At 39.4% G+C, this 27,995-nt stretch overlaps 1 protein-coding gene and 1 pseudogene across 3 annotated transcripts in view; both read right to left on the bottom strand.

The window, feature by feature from the left end:
* Positions 1-12,881: 12,881 nt before the first annotated feature.
* LOC103602628 (zinc finger protein 474) overlaps positions 12,882-27,995 on the bottom strand; it is a 24,273-nt gene continuing 9,159 nt past the window's right edge. Inside the window, exons 1-3 of one of the 3 annotated variants that reach the window (XM_008587050.1) lie at positions 25,169-25,195; positions 15,737-15,917; positions 12,903-13,054 (exon numbers count right to left, since the gene is read on the bottom strand). In XM_008587050.1, coding sequence (XP_008585272.1) covers positions 12,903-13,054; positions 15,737-15,911 — 327 coding nt within the window. In that variant the 5' untranslated portion in view covers positions 15,912-15,917; positions 25,169-25,195. Of the gene's footprint in view, positions 13,055-15,736; positions 15,918-20,185; positions 20,261-25,168; positions 25,196-27,995 lie in introns of those variants that run through there. The other 2 variants (XM_008587048.1, XM_008587049.1) reach the window with 2 other exon arrangements.
* On the bottom strand, positions 25,871-27,747 carry LOC103602629 (annotated as a pseudogene).

Here is a 27,995-nt window from a genome sequence, read left to right as displayed (position 1 = left end):
TACTTGTATGTGACAGTACTGTTTTAAGTTCCTTACATTTATTACTTACAACCCTATGAAGTAAACACTAATATTGATCCCATTTTACAGATAAAGAAACTGAGGCAGAAAAAGGACGAGTCATTTACTGAAGATTCCAGGGTAGTAATTGGTGGAGGTGGAATTTTAACTCAAGCTCTAACCTCCAAAGTCTATTCTGTTTCTACCAAGTATACTTTAAAAATAAAATAAAACCCCTAATAGAAATACCTGTCTTCTTTCAGGACAGATTTTTGAGAAATATTCTATAGAATAATCTCTTCTTTTACTTTGGTGTGACCTGAAAATACTAATCCAACCAATTACAGAAGTTATAGTCTTCCGAATCATGCTTGTGAGTAACATCTCAGTTCTCTCTCTGCTCTGCATAAAAACACTTGGGCTTTTTAATAGTTCAAGGACTTCAGTGAGTCCTTGAACCAAATAAGCCATACCAAGCAGTCTACCAAGAGCCTTACTATTAAGCTGAAAGCTATTGATGATTAAATGTCATTGTTCCTCCACCAATTAAAAAAAAAATCCATACAATGGTTAAAATGAACAGAGGCTACTGAAACATGTATGTTCCTTATGAATAGGAATCTTCAGTGACTTGGGAAACCAAAGTGCTTCTCGTGGGCTCAGATTTTATGTACAAACTTTTATTCCTCCTACTCCACCCTGACTCCTCCTATCATTCTTTCCATGAGAATAAGCAGACCATAGATAATTGCAATTATGTTTGCCTTAATGATGGGTTAAGAAACTGGGTGATTTCAAATGCCTGGACATGGAAGGAAGAAAAGAGCCTCTATTGCCACCTGCTGGGCTCCATGTTTTCACCAGACTGTCCAGTCTACCAACTCTGAATCCAGATCTCTGGCCTCTAGCTTCTTTTGCAGGCTAACTGCTCCCTGACATTTGTCAATCTCTCGATTTCAATTTGGATGGAAAATTGCTGATGAAAAATAAAAAAAAAATTAGTCTTCAGTATCAACTGCTCTTTAAACTCATGCTAATTCATAAACAGAATAATAACTAACCACTTTTCCATAGCACTCAGTTGCTTCCAAGTGTTTTCCATTAAACCTAAGTGAAAACACTTCCCCGGATGCAATTTTAAGGGGCTATTATTAATCATATGACTCGATTAGCCTTGGACAGTGTAATAAGTGAACTGGCTGACAAAATTATTTTCTTCTTTCTGAATATACTTATTTTACAAGATGGGTATTGCTGAAGGTTTAGGTTTCCTAAAAAGAAATTTTTTTTAAAAGAGAGCAATGTGAAGTGCTTTTCCAACTGTGCATTGATTTGCGATGATGCTTGGCATTTAATTTCATACGGCTTTATATTTTAACTATCTGATTATAGAGGAAATATTGATATGGATGTCTTTAGGGTATAAGGCAAAACTTTCCAAATATTTTCTAGGGCACTTATGAGAATACACAATTCAATTTAATGACATAGATATAAGAAATAAACAGAAGCTCCTACTAGTTAGAAAATTTCTGAATATGAAGTTTTATGGTCCTCAAATTCTCAATTCCCTTTGCATTTGCTGTCCCTCAGAGTTCTCTGAAATACGCTCATGGCTGTGAAAAGGGAGGTACAAAGGGTCGCACAGAAAGTAGAAAATGTGCAAAAAGATTGAGGTATTGGTAAAATAAACAAATTAGCATGGTAGATAAACAGAATTCAGGACTGAAGATTTATGATTAGAAACATAAACTGCATAATATATTCCTGAATGGAAAGAGTCCATATTGTAAAAATGTTGGTCCTTCCTAAAATATTTTTTTTTCTTTTTTTGGCAGCTGGCTGATACAGAGATTGAACCCTGAACCTTGGTGTTATCAGCACCATGATCTAACCAACTGAGCTAACTGACCAGCCCCTCTTCCTAAAAGAATTCATCAATTTAATTCAATACACATCAATATCCTAGCAGAATTATTTATGTTATTTGGCAAACTTGATTCTGAAATTCATCTAGAAGAAGAAATGGGTAAGAAGAGCTAATAAAACTTTCGGAAAAGAAATTGGCCTTTGCCACATAATATCAAAACGTACTCTAAAGATAGAATCATGTGAGCAGTGTGATAATCTTGCATACACAGGAAAATAGATCAGTAGAGCATCCCCAAATGGACCCATTTATATATAAGATAGACTAATTAATAAGTGACACTGGAAAACTTCATTTAGGAAAAAAGATTCCTACTGTATACCACATAATAAAATTTCAGGTGAATTGAAGGCTAAATATAAAAACTAAAAATTTTTAGAAGAGACTTATAATAAAATTTCAGGTGAATTGAAGGTTAAATATAAAAACTAAAAATTTTTAGAAGAGACTTAAAAGACTGTATAGTCTTAGGAGGAGAATTGAAAAAGCTCTTTATTCCAGGCATCATACTTTTAAAGCAGAAATGAAAAGTGTAACATATTTTACTACACTGAAATGTTTGACTATGTGACTTCTGATAAGACAACCTCTCTTCCAGATATAGCTTTGCCTAGAGTGGGACTTAAAGAAGACCACACAGATCCCTTTAACCCTACACTACACTTTACACTGCAGTCTAGAAAGGAAATGAATGTTCCCGACCCACAGAACAATAAATGCTCCCTGAACACTGCCTCTCTCCAGGCATGTCTCCTCACAACACCCCCACCTTACACTGGAAGGAAGCTTTAACTAGAACTGATGAATCATTGTTCCCTAAGACCTTCAGTACCAATCTCACTGGGAATTATACCTGTTTACTTTAACACGATCAGAAATTCAGGCGTCCCAGAGCATCGTGGAGACTCTATCCACAGACAGATCTGTGAACTCTAGTCTTACATTACCCATATTCCTACATATCCCTGACTTCCAGCCACGTAATTTGCAGAGCCTAGTGCAAAATGACAATGTGGGGCTACTTGTTCAAAAATTATTATGAACTTCATGATGCTATCGGCAAAACACTAAATCAAGCACGGGGCCCTCTAAGCATGCAGCAACGTGGGACTGAGCAGGTCACACATTCACGAAGGTTGCGACACTCCCTTCCCCCAAGTCCTTTCTTTAGTGTCTCAGGTTCTGTCAACAGCAAAATCCCCTGTGTCCTCAATTTCTTCTCTAAATGCTCAAAAGGATTCTTCTTAATCTGACTAAAACTTGTCTGTCCTCTGAGGACACTGCCAGGTTCCCATCTCCCACATTCCACAGTGCCTGGGGATGGAGTAGGCATCCTCTTTACTCCTCGTTGCTTTCCCTTTTTTAGAACTTTCTCTTTCTTCTTCAAAAATCCAGTTTTGTTCTAGTACATGCCATCCATCCATACCACCTGCTGTCCCTCCTTGTTGCAGTCATCTCCGTATCTACCCGTTGTCCAGCCAGTACAGGACACCTAATAGGTGCTCAATGTGTTGCAAAACTGTACAATTATGTTTAAAAAACTGAGTAGAAAGCTAATTCTACTTGCCCAGCTGCATAACAAGAACGGGCATACTTTAAGCAAAGTGCCTGTTTTGCCTGAGTCTACAAGGGTACTTCAAAAAGTTCACAGAAAGATTTGTATTATGTTTTAATTCCATTTTTCCACAAACTTTTTGAAGTACCCTTGTACATTCTGCTCACATCATCTAGATAATTGCATTCTGTGTATCATCTGTGTAAGTTTTTCAGAAAACTGGCCCAAACTTGGCCTGCTACAAAGCCACGTTGGTATCTATGTCTCAAATATTTATGATTATTTCTTTAAAAAGTTGGTGGGGAGGAGGATGTCGGAGTCACTTAATATGACTTCAGGAGTAAATGGATGTCCCTTTTATAGTTTGCTACTACAGTGAAAAACAAAAACAAAAACAAAATGAGACCCCAGTCTCAGCCTGGTAATGCTTGTGCCTGAGCCCTGAGGATTTCTATGTTCGTTGCTTCTAAATACTGCCCTCTTCTGGCTAGAGAGAGAACTATGTGAAATGAGCCTGCTTATGAAAAGAGAAATGGAAAACGTGGGGATAGGGACCATGGTACTGTGAGAGAAGAAAAACTTAGAAAAGACAAATATGGGAACAAAAATGGGAAAAGTAGATTTATAACCTTCCTGATCTTTCTGCCCTCGCACCACATTTTTCCTATGGAGGTCATTTTGTGCAGAGCCCTCCTGAACACAAACAGGCAAGACATACAATTTGCCCAACTTGCTTTAGTACTTGCGGAAAGCTGGGGGGCTTGGAGGTAATAAAGCCATAACTGCCCTGATATTTTTGTTGTCAACACCCCTCTCCTTCTTTGCACACGAATCCTGCCCCCACCCTTTATCCTTGCTCCAGCTGTCCCTCTGATTTGCTGTCCGTTGTTGCTATCCTGGGTAACCTCCACACATGACATGCCCATCTTAGATACCCTTGGAGCCTTCCCTAGTTACCCCAGCCATATATAGGTGTTCCTTGTATCCCTCATTGCTAAAAGGCATATGGAATTGTTTTACCTCCTCTTGGATCTGGGTTCTTCAACTCTGTGGACAATGCCACATTGGTGGTAAAAGTTGGAAGGAAGCAGGTAAAAAAGAGAGGGAGAAAAACAGTAACTTTAGCAAGAGTAAAAAACTAAAAAATTAACCTTGACAACTTCTTTTAAGTTCATCCTACCATCTAGAATGCTAAGGGCTCTGTGCTTGTCCTTGCCATGATCAATATCACTCATCAACATGTAAGGTATAGGGCATCCCACCGTGTTTCACTTTACAGCACTTCTGGAAAGTGCTAATATTGGTACTGCAACTAGTGTTAACCAGTGAGGCTCTTATAGCCAGAGATGAACACCACAGGCCCTGGAAGACAGCCTGGAGGGCCAAAGGGATTAATGTGTTAGTACAGCAATAGCGGGCACATTGGTTAGGAAACTGTGGTCTAGAAAGTACAACAGATTAAGTAAGGCAAAGTAACATGCCTTATCAAATGATCAGGAAATCCTGTAGACAAACTCAAGGGAGTAACAAAGAAAAACAGGCCAACTAGAGTGGAAACAAACATATCCAACGCTGCAATTCTTGGCGTAGCCCACAATTTCTGTGGGTTTCTTCCCTGGGGTGACCTCCAGTGCCCCTGCTGCCTCTATCTTTTTATTCTTTCAGGGCCAGCTCCAACTTCCCTCTGCTGTGAAGATTTCTAACGACTTCGATCCTCCCACTTCCTTTGTCTGCAGAAGTTACAGCCTGTGCAACTCCATTTGGCACAATTACATTCCCTCTTGTGTTGTTTGATGATGTTTTATTTGAGCAGGTTTAACTACATGTCCACGTTCTCTGGCCTTCCAGGGTTACACACCCCTTGCTGGCCCAAACACCAAGATCCATACCCCCATTAGATGATGTCAGGAGCCCCGGTCCTCTCCTCAGACAATTCTCAGGATTACTGTAGAGTAGGCACCTGCCTTGTCTGTTGCTTGGCATCTGTTGCTTCTAACTGCAACTCTGCATGTTCCATGAAGTTCTAACTGCTCTCTCAGTCTATTATTTCACAACTCCACTCCATACTCCAGTACAGCTAATAATAAGATAGAGTGAATAACAAAACTTTACTGAGGCTTGAAGAAATATACAGAATTAGAATTAGAATGCAGGAAAGGAATGTTTAAAAAACTTGCCAACAATAACCACTGCTCTTAAGGCCACCAGTCTATCCCAACGTAAGGCATCTCTGCCTGCTGTCTCTCACTCCAGTCTGTCCTGCTGGCTTGTTGCTATGGTTTCAGTCTCTCTGTATACAGGTGGTGGTTCCTCTTGACCTAGTGCTGAGTCCAACACTCCAACTTCATTTTTGTCAAGGCTCTAGTCAGAGGATGAAAACCTGTTTACTCTGTAATTATTACCCAGAGTTGGAATTCTGCCCACTATAAAGGTGGCCATTCACATTCTTTGCAAAATGGTGTCTCTTCTCTCTGTCCCAACTATCCTTGTAAGATTAAATCCAGGGCTAACCTTTGCATATCAAAAACAGCCCTGAAAGTGTTTCCTCAAACAAATAAACAACAACAAAAATTTCTTTCCTCCAAAAACTGAATGATGCTGCTATTCCTAATAGTAAAAATGGTTGCAATTTTTAAGTTTCACCTTCTTTGTCTTAACTCATCAAACTGTCTGCCTTGATGGCAAGAACAATGTCTTGCTCTCCTGGGTTTGTGCCCAATAATGCTGATTTTCCACAAGAAGGAAAGCAGTCTCTTAACGAGAAGTCAGGAATAGATTTACATTTGAGCCACGTGGCAGAGACTATTAGTTATTCCCCCCAAACCCTGTTCACCTCTTCTTGCTGCTGCCACACTAAGAACACAGTTCGCAGCCTCCCTTGCATTCAGGTACTGTCATGTGGCTGAGATTTGGCCAGTGAGTGTGAGTGGAATGATGTGCATTTCTTCCCGGTCTGGCCTGTACAAACCTGCCAAATGGGCAACTCCTCGTCCTTATCTCCTTTTGCATGGGCTGAAAGGAGAAGATTCCCCAGGGCAACGTTTGAGCGCCATGTGTTGAGTGTTGAAAACAGCAGAGGCTTCATCAGCCTGGGGCCCTGAATGATTTCATGAAGGAGGGACTTCTTACCAACTGCTCGCTTACCCAGTGCTCTTTTTAGAGCAAGAAATAAACTTCTATCTTATTTAAACCATTATATTGTTTTGGGTCTATTTGTTACAGCAACCAGCCTTCCTCAGTATAAGCTGTAAATACATACTCTATCAATAAGAAATGCTCCTACTCAGATGTGGAATTAGCAGAGATCTATGTGGTGGGATAAGGAAACTAATGGTTAAGGAAAAGCCCACTTCTCATGACCTCTTGACCTCCATTCCAACATTTGTCTAAAATTTCACCACATGGATTTCATTACTTTGGATAAAGACATAATACTTCTAGGAAGCTTCTTTTAAAATAACTCTATCATCTGAAAGGGAGTGCATTCAACCATGATCTCCCATGAACTCCTTAGCATAGATGAGCTCCTCAGATTTCTTTCCAATGAAGTACCTAGTGAAAAGTTGAGAAGGGAACCCAGGCAGTAAAACATTGAAGGGCAGATTGAGGGAGATGGAGGAATATCTGGAGCATGGAGCACTTGAGTTTTTGCTCCAACAGGAATAAAAGTTTAGGTGGTGGTGGGTAGAAGGTGGGAGTGGGGATGGTAGGAGAAACCTTGATGGGGGACAGATGGCAGAAGGTTCAAAGAGGGAGATGAAGGTATTGAAGGCAAATTTCTTGATTGATAATTTAGCCAAATGTTAGCCCTCAAGTCAGGTGCTTTTGTCCGCCTTTCCCCTGTATTTAAGCAAGTTATTTTGACGGTAAACTACTTTTTAGATCTGCACATGGCCTCTCAGGAAAGCCCTGGTGAAAATCACAAGAGTACTTTGGAATTTTCTCAAAACATATCTGCACTTCCAGAGTTTGGAAGTTTGATTATTTTTCAGGCAGTACCTTATTTAGAGGTTCTTGTAAGAATGTCTACCATCTTAGATTATGCACTTATTTTCTTTTTGCAGCTCATGAAAAGAAATATGACTGTCAGTACAGATAGGCAGGCAGAGCAAGGCCATGGGGCTATTGGTGCCAAAAGTCAATCACCAAATAATTCAACTGCATTTGTCCATTTATCATTATTATTAAAACAAGTGCATACATATGGTAGAATGTTTTAAAGTTAAGAATATCAAAGACAGCATTTTCCTTAACAGAAGATAAAAAATCTGCATCCAGAATTATATATATTGCAAAATCGTTGTATATTCAAGACTGGCAAATCTTGGAGTGAGTTTTTTTTAGGATATCTGCCCCTAATGAATGTTGTCTAGTTGCCCTCTCACTAAAGCAAGTAGTGGAGGTGGCCAGTGTCCCTTACAGATTTGAGAGCTCTATCTCTTCTCTGATCAACAGATTTATTGGTTCTACCTTATGCCACATAGATGCATCTTGTAAAGGTTGTCTAGTTTTGCCATAACAAGTTACTACAAACTTAGTGGCTTAAGCAACAAAGATTTTCTTCCTCTTCTGTAGAGTTAGAAGTTTAACCCTGGACTCACCTGATAAAAACAAAGTTTTGGCAGGGCTGTGCTCCGTTCCGGAGGCTCTGAGGGAGAATCTATTTCCTTGCACATTCATATGGCTGAGAGAAGTTAGTTCTTTGTGGTTGTGGGACTGAGGCTCCAGTTTCCTTGCTGGCTATCAGCTGGGGCCACTCTTAGCTCCTAGAGGACTCTCTTGGTCCTTGAACATAGCTCCCAACACCACAGAACTAGCAACAGAGTGTTAAATCCTTCTAATCCTTCGAATGTCTCTCACCCAAACTTCTGCTTTCCTCTTCTACTTTTTTTTTTTTTTGCAGCTGGTTGGTACAAGGATCTGAACCCCCAACCCTGGTGTGATAACACTGTGCCCTAACCAACTGAGCTAACTGGCCAGTCCTCTTCTTCCACTTTTAAGGACTCATGTGTTTGGATTAGGCTCACCTGAATAATCTGGGATGATCTTCCCATTTTAAGGTCCAGAACCTTAATCACACCTGCAAGGTCCCTTTTGCCATTTAAGGTAAGATATTTATGGGTTTTGGAGACAAGGGCATCAACATCTTTGGGGGCCATTATTTTGCCAAGTACATTCTCAGTTAACTAAAAGACATCTGGAAAACCTTGGTCTGTAGGGTGCTGAGTGGAAATCAATGGTAAGATCTAGCCCCACGTTGCCTAGGCCAGGTTTCACTTTATTACACTTGCAGTTAAGCTTATAACCATGCTGGCTTAATCTCATGTTTTCATATGTAGGACTGAAAGGCATTTCCAGAGATGCCCTGAAATCTTGGGCTCCCGGCACCTCTCTCTGCCACCTCCATCTTCCTTTTGCAGTAACTGGAATTTAGATCATTCAAATTCAACCTCGGTGGGATGTTGAGTACTAAATTTACCTGGCTGTAGAGAACATGTGAATTCATTATTGTTTTATGAGTGTATCTATTTGAATATTTTTATACCAAAATTTAAAAAGAACTAAGCATAAAGGTGTACCATCCTGTGATATTGTAGCAGTTTTTTTCCTGGTGTACATTTTCTCTACATCACCCAATTTGGCATCTACTGGGAACTTGACTGCTTCTCATTTGTGCTGTTTCTTCCAAGTGCAGGAACACCTCGCCTTTCCACTCTCACCATAGTGCTCGCAGAGAGCAGGCAGGGCCAGCAGAAGCAGGCATGGCAGGTCATGCGGGAACTTGACTGCTTCTCATTTGTGCTGTTTCTTCCAAGTGCAGGAACACCTCGCCTTTCCTCTCTCACCATAGTGCTTGCAGAGAGCAGGCAGGGCCAGCAGAAGCAGGCATGGCAGGTCATGCAGGCCAGACAATGAGTCAGTATGAAAGTCACAGATGATAAGGGAAGGTGGACCACTGCCAGAGCAGAGAAAGGACCCCTCAGGCTCGGGGAAGGAAAGGGTGGAATTTCCTGCACTGACCTAGTATGGAATTCATGCAATAGGAGTTGATCTTAGACAGGGTATAAAGAAGAAATGCAGCTAATGTCAGAAGCAGAAAAATACAGAAAGACCAAGGGCTTTTTTCAGGTTTTCAGAGGGTGGAGGACTCTGGATATCTGTTCTCTTTGGAATTTCCTGCACTGACCTAGTATGGAATTCATGCAATAGGAGTTGATCTTAGACAGGGTGTAAAGAAGAAATGCAGCTAATGTCAGAAGCAGAAAAATACAGAAAGACCAAGGGCTTTTTTCAGGTTTTCAGAGGGTGGAGGACTCTGGATATCCGTTCTCTTCCTTGCTCAGAAGTGGCCCTGGTTGTCAATAGCAGCTTATTTTTCCATTAAAAAACTCAGACCAGTGTTCCCCAAACTAAAGCAGTGCATCCAGGAGCCATCCTTGAGATCCCAGTTGGAAATACTTGTTAGAAAAAAATACTATCTTGAAGCTGCCCGAAGAGCCCTCACAATGGGTCTGGGAGGTTTACATGCTCTCTACAGTAAGAGATTGCCCCTCTCCATACCCCTTACTAGGACGTGCTTGTTCAGTCCTGTTCTGGTAGGACATGTCCTGAAACTTTGATGTGAATTCAATGTGCAAATGAGCATTGAGAAATACTGGAATTCTTCCCATAACCTCAACCAGAGGGAAATTCAATTAAAGTTTGTGCAGCACCAAGTAACAGAGAAGTGAGGGAACTGCACTGTTGTTTGATGCCTGTAATAACATTACATCCCACACCAGTAACTGCCTGGGTTAGTGCAGAGTTCCAAGTACCTTCATTTAGTACCTGCTCTTCATCATACAGGAGAGTATCAATAGGAATCATATCAAGGTTCAAATTCATAGCTCACGGAGATGCCAACAATTGGTTTAAAAAAATTATTTTCTTTTGAGAGTTACAGAGATCTGCATAGATGTAACCTCATTGTTACATCTATGTAACAGATGGCAGTTGGCAGAGAGCAGGTGAGCTCTTTCCTACTAATGACTGGATTGATGACTTGCCTTGATAGTGGACCAGAACTCTTGGATCGATGTCTTTACAACTGAGCTTGCTCCAGATTTACTTTCATGGAACATTTATAGACCAGCTGAGGTGTAGCCCTAGGTGAAATTCCCAGAGTCAGCGCCTCAATGTACCTCAAGCTCACAGTTCTCTGTGGATGTGATAATTCTATTGTTTCAAGAAGCTCGCAGATGTAAGGATTCATACAGATAAAGACTTTTTTTTTTTTTGTCTTGCCCAAGAATCTCTCTTTATGGCCCCAAGTGCAACTCATTTCAAAGCTGAGGTCAGAGCTTTTGCTTTATTTCCTCTGGCATTTGATTCCTGAATATCAGCAAAATGCAGAAGTGTCTTTTGGAACCCCTAACACAACACAGTCCAAACTTTTGTTTTCACCTCAGTCTAAGATAAACCTAGACCAGCAACAGCACTGCAGGCAGGCTAAGATCCCCATTTGCCTCAGTTACTAAACATTGTGCAAGAATTTTCACATTTGTCCAATCATTTGTGGTAGTATGTTTCATCTTATTAATGACAGTATTTAGCATCCAAAGAGCAATGAATAAGATTATGGGTTTGGAAGTTCAACAGTCCTGAGTTTGCTTCTCTATTCCATCCCTTAACTCAAGCTCAGTGTGAAGTTGTTAGCAATTTAGTCCAAATGTCAGTTTCCTGATATGTAAAACAAGGATAATGATATCTACTTGCAGGGCTGATGTGAGATGTATATAAACTCATGTATGTGAAACACTTAGCACCCACAATACACTCAATATATATTACAAGTTTTCATCATTTTTGTTAACACGATGAAAGAACTAAACCATCAACTATGAGTCATTAAATGCCAGGTCTTTCATAAGACTTGTATTTGAAGGTTCTAAAGACTTCTTTAAAAAATTCATCTCTTGGGCTGGCCCGGTGGCGCACTGCTACAGTGCGCTGAGCGTGGCGGCGCTCCCGCCAAGGGTTCGGATCCCACATACAGACCGGCCGCTCACTGGCTGAGCGAGGTGCGGGCGCAACACCGAGGGTTGCGATCCCGTTGCCAGTCCCAGTCCGGTACGGGCGCGACACTGAGGGTTGCAATCCGTTGCCGGCCACGAAAAAAGACAAAAAGGAAAAAAAAAAAATTCATCTCTTGATTCCTTTGGAGCAGGCAGAAAAAACAGAATGATTAGCACAATTATATTAACCTAGCCTGTATAATAAGTAGATGTACGACCAAAATATTAGGTTGAATATATTTGCCTGTATAATTGACTGTGCTGTGTAAGGTCATGAATATGAGGCTTGCAGGAAGCCAGTGGATCCAGAATGGTCCCGGAATTCAGCCATAAACTGAACAAAGATCTCAAGCAAAACTGCTGGGAGTCCAGGTGAAGCAGCGCTGCCTGGGGGAGCAGAATTTCCTGGGCAGAGCACCTCCCTGGACCTGGCCTCCTCCCAGGAGAGCCCCGCCTTGATGAACACACAGTCAAGGACTCTAAAATACAGAGCAGTTTCACAACCCACTTATTGTGCACGGGCCTTGGGTGGGGAGACACAGAGCTTCTTGGCAGGCTTTTAGACTTCAAGAATAAAACACCTATAAACCCCTATGAGGGCATAAAGAACTCTTGCTGGAGTTCTGCTATTGAAAAAAGGAGCTAGCCTCCACCCACTTTGATGAATTGTATTGCAGCAGTCTCCTGACACATGAGGCTGGCACTGGTGTGGAAGTATTGCTGTAGCATTTCTTGCCATTAGAAAGGGAGTATAAGTTAAATATGATTACAGTACTTTAAATTCTCAGCCTTTTTGAATGTCCTATTAAATGACCTTATAGAGAAAAGGAGCTTCTCAATCAATAACTCAATTCAAAAAAAATCCCAAGATCAGAGGAAGCAGAGAGTGGCATATTATTTCAGAAAACACAGAGATAGGAAGGAATCCAGTTCCTCCTGGGACTAAGGAGTTGTCTGAAGTTGCCCTCAAAGCCTCTGGTCACTGAGTCATGGCCCTAATGGTGAGGTTCAAAATCTTGATCAGGAATGGAAGAAAAATAGCAGCAATTGGCTCTGAAATTTCCTTTAGTCAAAAATGCCAGCTCTGATGGGAAGCAGCCTGCTTGTTATTCTGCCTGACAAAAGTGTGAAATGGTCCCCATTGTGTCTACGCACATGCAGCTGCTTATTAAAACCAGAGCATCTACTCCACTGTGTAATGGTGGGCAAAGCACTGAGCTGGGCTTCCCACGCTAGTCCAGCCCCTGGTCATTTCCAGTTTTCCTTCTTTCCTTTCTGCACCTCTTTTTTTCTCCTCCCACTATATCCCTATCTATTTCAAAGGGATTAATTCCTGCAACACTTCAGTAGAGAGAAAAGGGCTTTACTTGGCAGCTTTGGGTTTACAAGATCGTTGGTGAACTATCAGTCTGTCTGGCAGGAAGGTACGCCCACAAACATTGCAGGGAACCAACTGGCTCCGGGCACTTGTCCAAGCAGCTTCATTTAAGCCATCGAGATCATAGAAACCTTTGGCTAGAAAGTTAAAGAAAAAGAGGGAAAAAAAATAAAATAAAATAAAAAAGAAAAGGGAATAAGAAAGGTAAAATGGATCAGTTTTCATTCTGGAGAACCATACTCTACTTTTTATGGAAAATATTTTCAGGAAATACCTGTTGACTGAGGCTTTTAAGCAAGTCACAGTATTTTTGCCAAAACAAAAAAAAAGAGTGCTGTTCACTCTTTCGGGGGTTGAGTGAAGTTAGCTATGAACCAGAGCCTTTTCACTTCTTGGATTTTAAAAAGGGAAGACATTTTTTATATGTTATGATATGCATTCTTCGCTAATTATTAACATCTTTGCTTACATGTTATTATCTTGCAAATATAACTTTTGGCCTTCTTTCAGCTGACTCTAAATACAAGCTTACAAAGGCAAAATAACATGTATTTGTATTTTCCTCTTCTGCAATCCTTTAGTGGAATGTATTTAGAGGCCAAAACTGACAGTTGAGAGTGAATTTAAGATGAATTATATCCTAAAAGTTTATCATCTCTTCATGGCCATAAACTCAGAGATTCTTTAAGAAATTAAAGTGAAAAATGCAAACAGAATAATCTGACAAAAAGAAGTGTCCTTAAGAAAACAACAAAGACAGCTGAGAGATGTATAATCAGTGCTGGCAGAACATAGGGAAAAAAGGCATATGGCTTTGTTTTAGAGAAACAATGTGGGATTTAACTTTAATAAACCTTATTTAAATAGAATGGCTTTAGTACATTAAATTGACTATGTCTTAGAATTCTTCAAAATAGGTCCCCTAAAATGTGTCTAGGCACTCAGAAATATATTATTTAGTTTTTCTTATTGGCACAATTTACATTACTTCATTAAAACCTAGGCCATTCTCATATGATTTCTACCTAATGGTTCACACGACCATGGCAAACCTTAGCTTCCTTAACATGCCTGTTTCTAATGTTCTGTTTTTGCTGCATGGGAGTTTAAACCCCAGCACAAATTAGCATTTCTTCTTTGAATAAAGCAAGTATCACTTTCTGTGCAGGACATGAACGTGCATTTTGAGTGTTTTGACTCTGTTGAGAAAAGAATGACACTGACTTTCTCATTACTCATACGAGTTTTGAACTAAACAATTCCAGCGTAGTCATTGACTCTCACTTGAAGGTGATTCAGTACATTTCACATTTCTAACTGTTTTTTGAGAGGGCTTTGACTTTGGATCTGGAGGAAGGATTATTTGAACTCTGTGACTACAGTGAGTTCATGGGATGAAATTGGTAATGTAAATTCTGTTTACCTAGAGAGGAAGGGCACCTTCAGAGATACAAATAGCACGAGGCCAAGAGGAAAATTGCAGGGAAGTGCAGCTATAGGACCTATCTTTTTCATCTGTAAGCAGTAACTGGATAGTGAACCTACCAGACTTCCAAACCAGTTATTCCTCTCACTTCTAGCGTTGTGATACTTATGGTCAAGCACAGAAAGAAAGTGAGAAAGATCACAAGGGAAGGAAATAGGTTTTTGACACCAAATCAGAATCGCTGGGAAAACAGTTTCAATGAGGTAAACAATCTCTTTAAGGGCAAATCTCAATAGATGGATGCTTTCGTCTTGAGCTCTTTTTCCACCTTGTCTGCAAAGTCCTCCTCTCAACAAGGACTGTGAATAGTTGGGTTCTAGCAGCATCTAGAATTTTATCATGACAATCTATATTCCACTCTGTAGGTTGTTATAAAATTACCCTTGGGTAACATCTCTAACAAGACTACTTTGGGCTAATGAATACTAAATGACCTCTAAGGAACCTTCCAGAACTTCAAATCCATGGTTTCTTGAGGGGAATGAATGAACTGAAAGACACTCCTCTTAAAAATAAGATTTTCCTTTAAGGGGAAATTAGGGAATCAACTGAAAAAATGACAACAGTAGAAATATGATAATCAAGTCTGATCTTTCATGGCACAAATATTCTCTTAACTATTCTCAGACCCTTAGTGAGTAAGCACAAGGCTCTGCAATGAGACTGTGTGTGGCAGTGTAGCGACAATTTCATTTGGCTTGCATAGTGCTTTACAAATTAACTGTAAAATTTTTCAAAATCTGGACATTTCATATAGGTGTCTAAATTTCCATTTTCTTTCTTATTATTGAAAGATATGAACACATTAGGCTAAGTTTCTTAATGATAACACCAGCTGGAACTGGGCAGCTGTTGCCTCCTTTAGAGAGAGCTAGTGCTCTCCAGCTCACCATAGTCCCCACCTTCCCTTTTCTTCAAATATGGACCATTTTATTTAATTTTGTAACCTGACTAGTGGGCCCTGGAGGCATTTGAGTTGGGCATCCCTGCTCTATGAATACCAACACACATTCATATTTGAAAACATGACTCTGGATTGTCCCCAAAGGTTTTTGTAAGTATTGTGTTTGATATTGTATGAAAGTAACTTTTGGGAAATACAGTAAATTCCTCTCACACACAGTGCCGCCAGTACATAGTGTCTTTATGCCTCAGCAGCTGAAGACAACACTTCGGATAGGCATTCCAGAACTTATTTTCCTTCTTGGCTGTAGCCAAGGCAGTAAATGTGACTGATTTCAGTTGTTTGAACAAGTAAGAAAAGAATATCTGTACCCTTATAAGTTTAGAAAGAAAATTTTCCCCTTATGCACTAGTTTTTCTAGGAACTTACCGGTAATGGTCCTGACTTCTGGTTTTTTAGGTTCGGGTCTCCTTAACTCTTTAGGCAACAGATTGTTTTCATTATGCCATTTTTTCAGACATTGTGGCTCATGGATGCTAATCGATTTTGTTCCATATTCACGACCACAAATGTAGCAAACGATTGTTGGTGGACGTCTTACCATTGTTGGCTGCAAATAATATAAAATATCTGTTAGATAAAGTTTATATTTTGAAATTATATTTTAAAACTATAGTACCTTCAAATTACCTGTAAAATCAATATGATTTTTAAAAAATTCCAACTAGTTTGGTGAATTTAACCTTTTTGACAAGAGACCAAACCAAGTTGTCTGAGTGATTGGGATGGGAGTGAGAATGGGGGTTTGGGAGGAAATAAAAAAGCACTGACTAGAATTCTCCATGTTGGTATGATATAAAATGTATTTTCTCATTTAATAAATACTAGTTGATTGTCTCCTATTATCCCTGAGTTGCCATGCTGGGAGAATACAAAAATCAATCAGGCATGAATCCTCCTCTCAATAACATCAGTAGTATATTGTAGTATACCAATATATTTAAAAAGTAAAGTAATAAGAGTCACTGGAGAGTTTATAACAGACACTGTTATGCCAACCCACATTCCCTCATGTCAACAATTTTCTGCTGCAAACACCTGTGATTCTCTGCCTTTTCTGACCTGAAATAGGCTCTGCCCACAGGCAGGGAAGCTAATCTATTCCAGATGAGAGTTGATGGATAAATACCCAGCTTGCTCTAAAGGCTGATTCCATACAGTCTTCCAGAAGTCCCCACTAGGAATGTACTACAGTTGTTTATTAGCACACTATATATAGGATGTCTGCTCTTCCTTGTCTCTCCTCCCATTTCTTCTTTACTGGGTATCTTGGAATCACCTCCCAAATAAACTACTTGAACTCAAATCCTTTTCTTAGTTTTCTAAGAAAAGCCAAATTTAAGGGAGAATTAAGAATAAAATGTAATAGGGAATTTCTGCTTCTGTCTAGGATATAGAAAGGCACAAGAAACAAACACTGATCCCACCCAAACAATGAGAAAAAATTGAATAGCCTATAGAATCGTAATTTTTGAGTCCATTGGAGGCTCAAAATTGCAAGGTACATTAATGAACTAAAAGGGCTGCCTAAGTTTGAGGATGGATCAACTGAATCAAGGAAAAAAAACTCCTGTACTTCAAACCTTACATAACTATGAGACAGCAGTTGTCTGCTGCAGAGAAAAGGGCAGGGCACCTGAGTATGAACCCTCTGAGGCACAGGCACGCAGGGGCTGTCTGTGTACACTTTTCCCCACACCAGGGCTTACACCCAGTAACAGGAGGTGACAATCTAACACTATGGAAAGGCAGGAGCATTGAGAGAACACTCCAGCAATTCTGGAACACAGGGCCTGCCTAAGTCGGAGGATAGAGCTGGAAAATTAGGTCTTGCACAGAGTGCCAGATAAAAGCAGTATAACAATAAAGGAGGGGCGGGATCACTAAGAGAGACTCCCTTTGTGTTGCAGGCATGTAGGGTCTATAGGAGTTTGAGAATGCAACAGGAGAACTGTCAGAAACCCTTGAATCCAGGCCTTACACTAAGTACAAGGCAGGGGTGGTTTACCACTGGGAAAATTTAAAGCCTGTAGTACACTGAATATAACTAAAGCAAAGATGAGGTCCAAACCCTGCTTAACTACAGACTACCTTGACACTTATACTAACAGCCCGACAGAAGAGACAGCATGCTCATTTCTGGGCATAAGTATACTTTCCCTCAGAATCTACTGTTCCTTTACACACAATGTCCAGCATTCAATCAAAACTACAGAATGTGAGTGCATTCACACACATGTGTAAAATAGGACCCACCATCATCAGATACAGTACTAAATATAACCAGACCAACAGATGGTCTAGATATTGAGATTATAAGGGCTTTAAAATACTTAAAAATAATTATACTAAATCTGTTAAAGGATCTAGAGGAAAAGGTGGATAGCACGTGTGAATATATAGTAAATTCCAGCATAAAGTTAAAACACTGAAAGAGAAAATTTCTATATAAAACCAATGGGAGGTGCTAAAGTGAAAACCATGATATCAGAGATGAAATATCAATTTGATGGACTTTTCAGTGAAAGCCCACACAGAAAAAGAATCAACAAACCTGAAGACATGTCAAGAGAGATTATTCAAACTGTTCAAGAGAGATAAAAGGGTGAAGAAAAAATGTAATAGACCAAATGGCCTAACATATATGTAATTGGAGCCCAAAAGGAAGAAAAAAAAAAAATGAAGCAAAAGAAATAAAGAGATGTTGACTGAGAATTTCCTCAAATTAATGAGACGACAAATGACATATCCAAAAAGCTCAGAGAAATCTAAGCAAGATAAATTTAAAAACAGAACTAGACACATACCATAGTGAAACTGCTAAAAACCAAAGATAGGCTTGAAAGCAGTGAGAGAAAACAGAAACAATACATAAGAGAAACAATAAAGTGAGGAAAAGAATTTCAGATGATTTTTCATCAGAAAAGAAATAGAGGCCAGGAAATAATAGAATAACATTTTTTAAATGCTAAAAGCGGGGGGGAGAGCCCCCAAAACTAAAATGTCAATTCAGAATTCTATGTCCAATAAAAAAAAACCCTTTAAAAATGAAAATAAAATAAAGACATCTTTGGCCAGATAAAAAGTAAAAGAATTCATCCCTGACAGACTTGCTCTACAAAAAAATGCTGAAAGAGGTTCTAAGTGCAAAAAGGAAAATATCAGCTAGAAATTTGATTCTACAAGAAGGAATGGGAATATCATAAAATGTAAACAGATTAATAAATTAAAACAATCTAACAGATTGTAAAAAAATTCCTAATTTTTGTACATGTATATAACTAAATCTTTTAGACTATGGCCTTTTTAAAAATAATAACAAAAATATGAAGTTTATAGTATACACATGTAAAGCACGTTATAGTCAATAAGAGCACAAAGTGTGAGGAGTAAAAATTGGCAATAGTTGCCATAGAATTCTTTCATTTTTCTTGAAACAGTTTTTTAGAAATAGAATATAAAGATGCATATTTTACTCTATATAGTATATTTTAATCTATATTCATAGTAACCATGAATGCGCAAAGACGTGCAAAGAGGAATAACTAAAAAACCAGTAGGGGAGATAGAATACTAAAAACAATTTGACAATTTAACCTGAAGAAAGGTTGAAAAGGAGTACAGAGATTAAAAAAAAAGTGGGAGGTGAGGGGAGACAAATAGAATTAGAACACGAAGGTGGTGGACGTAATTTCAAACATATCAATAATTGCAGTAAATATAAATGAACCAAAGAACACGATGAACAGACACAGATTAGAGTTAAAAAGAAAAAGGCAAGACCTAACTATATGCTGTTTACAAGAAACACAATTTATGAACATATAGACACAGATTATGAGTAAAAGGATGAAAAAAAATTCATGTAAACATCAAGTAAAAGAAAGCTGGTATAGCTATGTTAGTAAAATGTAATTGAAATTTAGAGGTTAGTTATGAAGATTGGGGAAACTTTTAGTTAGGTAGCATTTGATGAACGGGTAGAATTTAGACCACAAGGACTAAGATGGGTGAAGAAGGATATTAGAGACTGAGGAAACAGCAGGAATCATGAGGTGAGTATAGAGAATAGTAATAATTCAGCTTGCCTGGTGTTCGGTGTAGCACTGAGAACTAGAATCAGATAGGTAGGCTGCAGTCGTGCTGTGAACAACCATGAATACCTTATTAAGATCTAGATTTTATTTTGTAAATGATAAGAAGACATTAAGCTGGGGAATAAACCGTAACTGTGCTTCAGGAAAGTCTGCCCTGGGGCCAGCAGGGCAGCATACTTATGAAAGCTTGAGCATTTCATTGCTCTGGGGGTGAGGAAACCATGGTTCTGAGAGAACCCCAGTGTTTTACTCTGGGTGTCAGGGAAGATGGTGATGTCATTCACATAAAGGGAGAAATCAGGAAAAACAGGTTGGAGAAGAAGAAAATCACTGATTCTGTTCTGGACTTGTTGTGTTTGTCATTCTAGTAGAATTTAAAAGTAAGTCCAGCCTAACAAGAAATACAGGCCTGCAATCCAGGATTAATGAATTTCAGAGCTATTCACACAGAAAAAGATGTTTAAAACCATGACAATTCCAGAAAAGGGGAGTATATAGACAGTGCATGGAGAAAAATTCCTGGGAGAATATCTGTAACAAGGGTATTGGGTTAGGAAAATTGCAGCCAGAAAACATGGAGAAAGGAAACAGGGCATGGAGACAAAGATTCCATTTAGAATTCTGGAAACACTTCTGGTTTCCAAAAAGATGGTGTCATCACCTCTGTCAAATGCTACAAAATATAATGAATAGTTGAGAAAAGGCCATTAGATTTAGTTACCAGTCGATTGTGCATCGGTGACTTCCGAGAGTTTAGTGCCAATGGAGCAGGAAAGGTAGAGATGATTTTGGTTGGAAATACATTTTCAAAAAACTCGCAGAAAGAACTTGAGACATTAGCAAAGTTGAAGAAAGATTTCTTTCGTTATTGTTCATAGGATAGGGGTGTATTAGGCAGAGAGTCAGAGACTCTAGGCCCAAGATAAAGTAGGATAATCAATAGAAAAAGGCCTCAGAGGAAGCAAGAGGTGATGGGACCAGGGGTGTAATTGGAGGTGGTAGCCACTGAGGAAAGGGAAGAAAAGGAAATAGATGAAGTTAGAGAAGTGCGGTTGTAGAAAAGTAAGAAATTGATAGAGCTCACGTAAATGAACTTAGTTTTCTCAGTATGAGACTAAGTGATCAGAGAATGAAGAGACTCGGATTCTGGGAAATCGAACAGTGAAAAATACTGCGATTAGGCACAGTGGAGAATGTGCTAGTGATTGAATTAGAAAAGAATAGTTATCGAATTATGGGAAAGACCTAGTGAGGTGTGAAGCTGCAAGAAATTTCAGTGGAATTAAACGAACTTTCTTCAGTATGTTCTTTAGTAGCACCAGGTGGCATGAAAGCAGAGACAACCTGATGGTGTGGTCTCCTTTAGGGAAATAAAACACCGTAAATGTGTGTGTTTTAGAATCAGCCTGCTTTTAACTATGACTGTTGGGAGTTACACCTGAAATGGAGAGAGCACAGGGTAAGATCAAAATTAGAAGGAAACACATTTATGATTTCTGCCTACCAGAAATAAAAACAGATTCTAGACAAGTAAATCCGTAATTAATAGACCAAACAAAATGGAAAATGAATGATCCAAGTTTTTATACAAGTGTATCATTTGTTATCATTTGTTAAAAAATATATTATTTATAAAAGTATATTACCTAAGGTATAATATTTTCATTCTATTATTCTGTACTAAATTAGTTCAATAGACTACCTACATTCATAAAAATAACTGAGTAGTTGTTTATTCTTCTTTTTTAATTAGCCATGCAGCAGGCTCTAACACCTGAAAAGTGACTTTAAAATTATTTGGGGAATTCAAGACCTAAGAGAAAGTAGAAGCAATAATTTTTATGGCATCTAAAGGTTCTTCAGTATTTTTTTACATGTTTATTGAAAGTTTAATTAAATGCAGGTTTTTTAGTTAAAAATGAGAAGTTATTCGTTTTACTTTGAGAATAATGAATTTATTAAAATTCCATACCGAAAGTATGAGCCAAATTCAGTATCTAAACAAGCATATAAGCAAAATAAATGCCATGGGTCATGAATGAAGACATTCATGTCACATTGTCAGAAGGTTTCCTTTGGAAGGAAAAGTTAGAAGAAAAAAAAGTTAGACACAGAGGCCAGAAGACACATACAGAACAATTTAAAGGGATGTGGGAGAAAATTAATACCATAAAAAGGCTAAGATGTTCTAAATTACATTTTCCAAAGCTTCCCTCATGCTCTATATTTGTGGATGAACTTCAGTTGAACCTGCAAGATACTCCATATTCTTAGGTTTTGAACATCTCACTGCTAATCCATGCTCTAGGAAAGTGCAGGCAACCTAGCCACTGCTATAGAGAAGAATGTGTCCCCATGGATCTGATCAGAGATAGGAGAGCCTATTTTGTTTTTCATTAATTTCACACTTGCCAGTCTGAAACTTCCCGGGAAGGCTGAGCAATCTCTAGCTTGTGGTTATGGCCGCTACCCCAACTGCCAAGGTTTTACCTGCAGCTTTTTTCTTTAATGTTTTCAGATAGAAGTGGGTACATGGGGGACAAGGAGGGGAACAGGAAGAGAGACTGTAGCCTGGAGAACCAGCAGAAGGCCCCTTCTTGATTAATGCACAACCCTCCAGTAGCTTTACCTGAGAAAGTTGGCTTAGGGGGATATGTGAGGGCAGGGAGCCCTGTCTACACGGGGCCTTGCCAGCCAGGGCCAGCCAACTCCAGGCAAGTGTAATCAAAGGAAGGCAAAAGAGGAAGTCGATAAATCTGAAGTTTCTGCAGAGCAAAGGATTAGATCAACAGTTTTCCTGTCAACGTTTCAAATGATATTTTGGTGGTGTGGCATTACTTTTCTAACATCAGGGTAAAAGACTTAAAAAAAAAAAGTTAATCTCTAAATCTACCACGTTAAGTGCTGTTTCTGTTGTGAACCATTTTATGGTGGGGGGAGGGGGCAATGAAATGCCCTTATGCACAAAGTCTGTTAGGGCTCATTTGTTTCTGTACTTTTAGCTTCCTGGAAAGCTAATTTAGGCGGGATGTAGACAGAAGCACTTGAACACTTTAAGGAAAGCTTTTGCATGTGTGTAGTTCTTTTAACTTTAATCTACTAACTTTTCATATAAGTATGTTTTTAATCATTTTACTGGCCACTATTGGAATTATTATACTATTTTCCATGCAGCATCTTTTTTTTTTTTGTGAATGTCTTTTCTCCGTCAGGAACTCATGTTCAATGCTTTAGGCCAGGTCTGCGCAACACAAAAGGAAGTGAACATTGAACAGCTTTTCTCCTAATCAGTACAGATGACCTGTCATCCATTCATTCATTTTTACTGTTTAAACTAAATAGTTGTAATGCTACCATGACAGCAAGGGGGAAAGAATAAGGACCAAGAAAAGAGATTGGTTTGGTGGGAAACCTCAAGAAAGGTATTGATAAAAGAAGAATGTACATAGTTGTTTCAGAAAACCTACATTACGATACCTATTTCAAATATATTCAAATATCTCTTGACAACTTCTCTAATAGCTTAGGCTAAAAGGAAATCACAGTGAAATACATAACTCAATAGGTAATAGGGCATATAGAAGGAAGTATGAAAACTGGTCAGAACGAAAAAATATATTATAATATTATTGCATAAATCTAAATGAAAGAGATATTGAAAACTAAAATGGAAGTCATTACTAGCAGTTTTACTAGCAGATCAGAAACACTCTATATTTGTTTATTATATTAGCCCTACAATAAATACCAAGTGATACCTTATCATGTGAAAGTATAGTTGTGTGATGTCATTTACAGAGGAGTTAAGAACATGGTTCAAGGATGTAGCTTTTTGAATATTTGTTGTGAAATAGCAGTTAGTAAGAAATGTTTATGGGGTGATAGGTTCCTTTGAAAATTTGATAAATGTTATGGTCATTTCCCCAGAAAAATGTGCGTGTATGCAGAATTGTGGATATGATTTCCACTGATTGGTGGACTCCCTAAGACCCACCCATCAGCCCCAGGAAGTAATAGCCAAAGCCAATTGTTTTCCTCAAATAGATGATTCCTTTCTTAAGGAGCCATTTGGCACCATTTACATGCCTCAAAAAGTACTGAGCTGAAGCATGCAAGAACTTATGAAATACACCACCGCGGCTTTAGGGTGATCCTAAGTACTCTTTTGCCTAGAATAGTTCTATTATACTTGTTGTCTTGGCTAAGTGTTAATAGTTCCTCTTCACTCTCTAAAGCGTTTCTGTTTAGTCAATACATTATATAGTCACCATGCTTCTGATCCCTTTTGAAAAACATCAATTAATGAAATATAAGCAATCAAGAGATGAAACAACATAAATGTTCAAGAATATATGTTGTAACTAAAAGAGGAGCAATTAATCTAGTTAAACATAGAAGTAAAGCAAAATAACTACAGAAATTATAGTTAGAGAAGTGAATACAAAAGGAATATACCTTGACAAATAAAAATACTTTAATTATTAAAATTGGCATAGGAAAAAGAGGTGCAAAGAAGTTAATGACACTAAATTCATCACCTTTATGTCAAACAGTCAATTAAAACACTGTAAAATTCAAATATGGGGTTAATTTTTTCCAATCCTTTAATAATTTATCTTCATTTTTTAATTTTAGTGGGTCCTTTCAAAAACCTTTTTTAGTGAAGAAACATTTTTCTGAAGTTCAGCAAATTCATCAGTTTCACTTTGATTTCTTTTTGGCAAATTCAAGTAAAATTAAACATTTCTACTACTAATAACTTGCATGCTATGATCTCACTTCCATGAAAAAATATGCATGTTTAAATATGTCTGCGTACATAGAGACATGTCTGAAATAATATTCCCTCAGGTCAAATTAAGGGGAGTCTGGGGTAATTTTTATGCTAATCTTATACTGTTTTGATGGCTTGAATTTTTATAGTGAACTTGTATCATTTTTATAAAAATCATAAAGTCATAAAAAAGAATATCAACTCCAGAGTTAAAACTGAAGCTGGGTTAGGTAATAAAATCAGTCCTAAAGATAAAATTAAATGCAGCCTAAATTACTTTTTGAAAATTCCTTAAATAACTCCTAAAAGGTGTTCAATGATTGTGTATATAATACAGTTTAGTATTATAATAAATTAGTAGTTGGAATTAGAATTAATATTAGGAATGAATACAGCTTTGCATAGCATAAAATAAAAGTACAATGCTGTGACACAATAAAAGCTACATACTTGGTCTCTGCCTCCAGTTCCTGACACAGAGCTCCCAAAACCCTTTTAATTTCCTGAGTGATAAGAACTTTCTTTGTTACATTTGGTCTTAGTTCAGGGTTCCTGACACAGGAGTTTTGTTTTTAAGACCCTCAGAATATCCGGGAAGCGATGAGTGTCTTTTTCATGCTAATGAGATGACTGCTGGCTGGGGTCCTAGACAGCTTCGGGATGGGAGCTGGTTACCAGGAAGAGTAAGGCCTAATCAGAAGGTTGGAAGTTTCAGTTTCACCCCCTGACTTCCAAGGAGGGAAGGGGGCTTGAATTAATCACCAGTAGCTAATGATTTAATCAACCATCCCTACGTAATGGAAACCCTAAATGAAGGGAGTTTGCAGAGTTTCCACTTGGAAAAGACATTGAGGTGCTGGGAGGGCGGGGCACCCAGAGAGGGCACTGAAGCTCCACGTACTCCCCACCCCCACAGCTTTCCCCCTGTACCTCTTTATCTGGCTATTCATCCGCATCCTTTAAAATAACCTTTATGCTAAACTGGTAACATAAATAACATAATAAAGCGTTTCCCTAAGTTTTGTGAACCGTTACACCAAATTAACAAATGCGAAAAGATGGTCATGAAAATCTTCAATTTTTAGCCAAGTCAGACAGAAGTGTGAGTAACCCGAGGACCCACTAGTTGTGACTGGCTTCTGAAGTGGGAAGCAGTCTTGTGGGACTCAGCCCTCAACCTGTGGGGGTCTGCACTAACTCCAGGTAGTTAGTGTCAGAATTGTATTAAATTATGAAATACCTAGTTGTTGAATTGGTTGTTGGTGTGGAAAAAAATCCATGCATTTGATGCCTTAAGTGTTGTGAGTAGAAAAGATTCTCTTTTAAATGCAAAATGAAAGTGTTTACAGTATTTTAATTTACATTATTCTAATAACGCTATTTTATTTTGCTGATTGTTTATAGACAAATGCACATTACTTAAATGCTTATATGATGCTACTTAATTGAAGTTCTAAAATTCTACTCTATTACTTTATTTTTTTTTTTCCTGTTAACATTTTTATTTTTTTCAGGGTAACAGGAATTGTATACAAATGACAGTAGACTCTTGCCTCTTCCTTTTTATTTAAATAAAAGATAACTCAGGATGAATTCTCAAAAAGGAAATAAAAGCTATGTACATAAGGGACTCTATCTTTCTTCATGTCTACTCGGAATCAGTAATTGTGCTGCTGTCATAGAATCAGGAAAGAGGTTGCGGTAAATTGGAAGAGAACTGCTGTTATCATTTTACCAGCAAACCACATGCCATGCAATGTATTGACAGCAGCAATGGGTGCAGCAGTTGATGGACACTTCACATACACGTTGTCCTGAGCTGAATTTTTGTCAACATAAATATGAATAACTCCTCCATGTTTATTACATTCTTCAATCACATCATCTTTAATCTCTGTATCCCATCCAATTTCTTCTGTTTGAGGATTAAACAAGTTAGTTGGAAATACTGTGTTGCAAATGGTTGCACAGAGGCAGCTGCAGCAAAAGCTGAAGCTTCAGTCTGTTGGGAAAGTCTTGTTTGTAAATCTGCCACAGCACCAAATGCCAAAGAGCCACTTATTTGTAGAGCTTGCTGTGCTGTTGGTGGAATCTACAAACCTATACCTTCTGCAAATCTTGCCATTAATTGGAGACGACCAGTTGTTCCCAAGTCAATTCCAGTACTTTCCAGTTCATCACTGTCCAAAAATGAACTAGCACTGGAACCATCAGTACATTCAGTAACATGACCAACTTTCATTGGCCTTCCTGCTAGTTCAAATCCATCAACTTGTTCCAATGCCTTTTTGGCACATTCTGAGTCGGAAAATGTAATAAATCTCTATCCCTTGGATCGATCTGTTTCACTATTCATCATGAGCTGGATACTTCCAATCCTGCCCAAAGGCTCAAAGACCTCCGGAAGCACATCTTCAGTTATATAAACGTGTAATGAGCCCACATAAAGCCTCACACATTCAGCGTTTCCCTTTTGTGAACTGTGAACTGTCTGCCATTGCCACCGCTGTTTTTTCCTTCCTGTGATGCCTGCACTATGACTGGCATTCCTAAAACTCGCTGGCCAGTTCATCCTATTGCTAGAGGTACTGAGCTAACATCAACAAACTCCACATAAGCAATTCCTTTGGAACGTCTTGAATTTCTATCAGAAATCATCCTCACATCTCGGACCTTTCCTACTGTAGAGGAAAACTCTTCCATATCCCTTGGTCAAATTCTTGCTGCCAGCTGCATGCAGAAAACTGTCCTTGAATCTCTTTCCTGAGGAGTTAGATTATCAATGGGTTCCCTCACAGGGCTCTTGTCTTTTCTGAATGGGCTTTTGCTTCGGGAACGTCCTCTGCTTAATTTGACGCTATGAGGCAACCCAATCGTTCCCCCGATGGCACTGCGGACTTTTCGCCCGGAGCAAGGACCTCTCTGGCGGTCTCTGAATCTGCCATGCCGACTCCTTGAGCGGCTCCGGCTCCTTTCCTTGCTTCCACCGCGCTTGCTGTCACGGCTCTTGCTCTTCTTCTTTCTCTGTCTCGGCTTCGCTTCGGTTCACGACTTACTTGACTTCTGCTCGTGCTCCCCCACCCCCTTGCTACGTTCTTCGCGGCCGTCAGCACTGTTCAGCTTGTTCTCATCCACGGCTCTGTTTCTGCCTGAGCCCCGAGCGGCCACGCCAGCAGCCGGCCACTGTAGACGTCCTGTGACCGATGCCGTTCCTGAGATCTTCGCCCACCTCCCTCGGAGGGTTGGGATTCTCATCCACGGCTCTGTTTCTGCCTGAGCCCCGAGCGGCCACGCCAGCAGCCGGCCACTGTCGACGTCCTGTGACCGATGCCGTTCCTGAGATCTTCGCCCACCTCCCTCGGAGGGTTGGGACGGTGACAGTTCGATGCCACCCGTGTCACACATCTCGCCCTTATGACTGACGGTTCACAGTGGAATCAGGTGAATTCATGTGAGTAGCGGTGAGATGTCGTTAGGCAAGTCCTGTAAGGAGCCTCAAGCATCGCTTCAATATCAGCATCGCCTGCCGTTTTCTCTCAACGCCTGTGCGGACTTCTGGGCGCCGGTGGGGCTCGAACTCAGGAAGCACGACCCGGCGGAACATGGGCTCCGAGGGTGGCTAGGCCCGAGCAAGCCTGAAAGAAGCAACGGGACGGAGGAACCCGCGTGGGAGAGCAGGATGGCGGCTTCGGCAGCTCAGGACCCACCGCTGCGCCAGCGTCGGCAAACACACACACACACACACACGCACACACAC

The sequence above is a fragment of the Galeopterus variegatus genome, unplaced genomic scaffold, assembly GCF_000696425.1.
Source record: "Galeopterus variegatus unplaced genomic scaffold, G_variegatus-3.0.2 Scaffold4232, whole genome shotgun sequence".
In the NCBI taxonomy this organism is placed as follows: Eukaryota; Metazoa; Chordata; class Mammalia; order Dermoptera; family Cynocephalidae; genus Galeopterus; species Galeopterus variegatus.
This window is presented reverse-complemented; position numbering and strand designations above follow the sequence as displayed.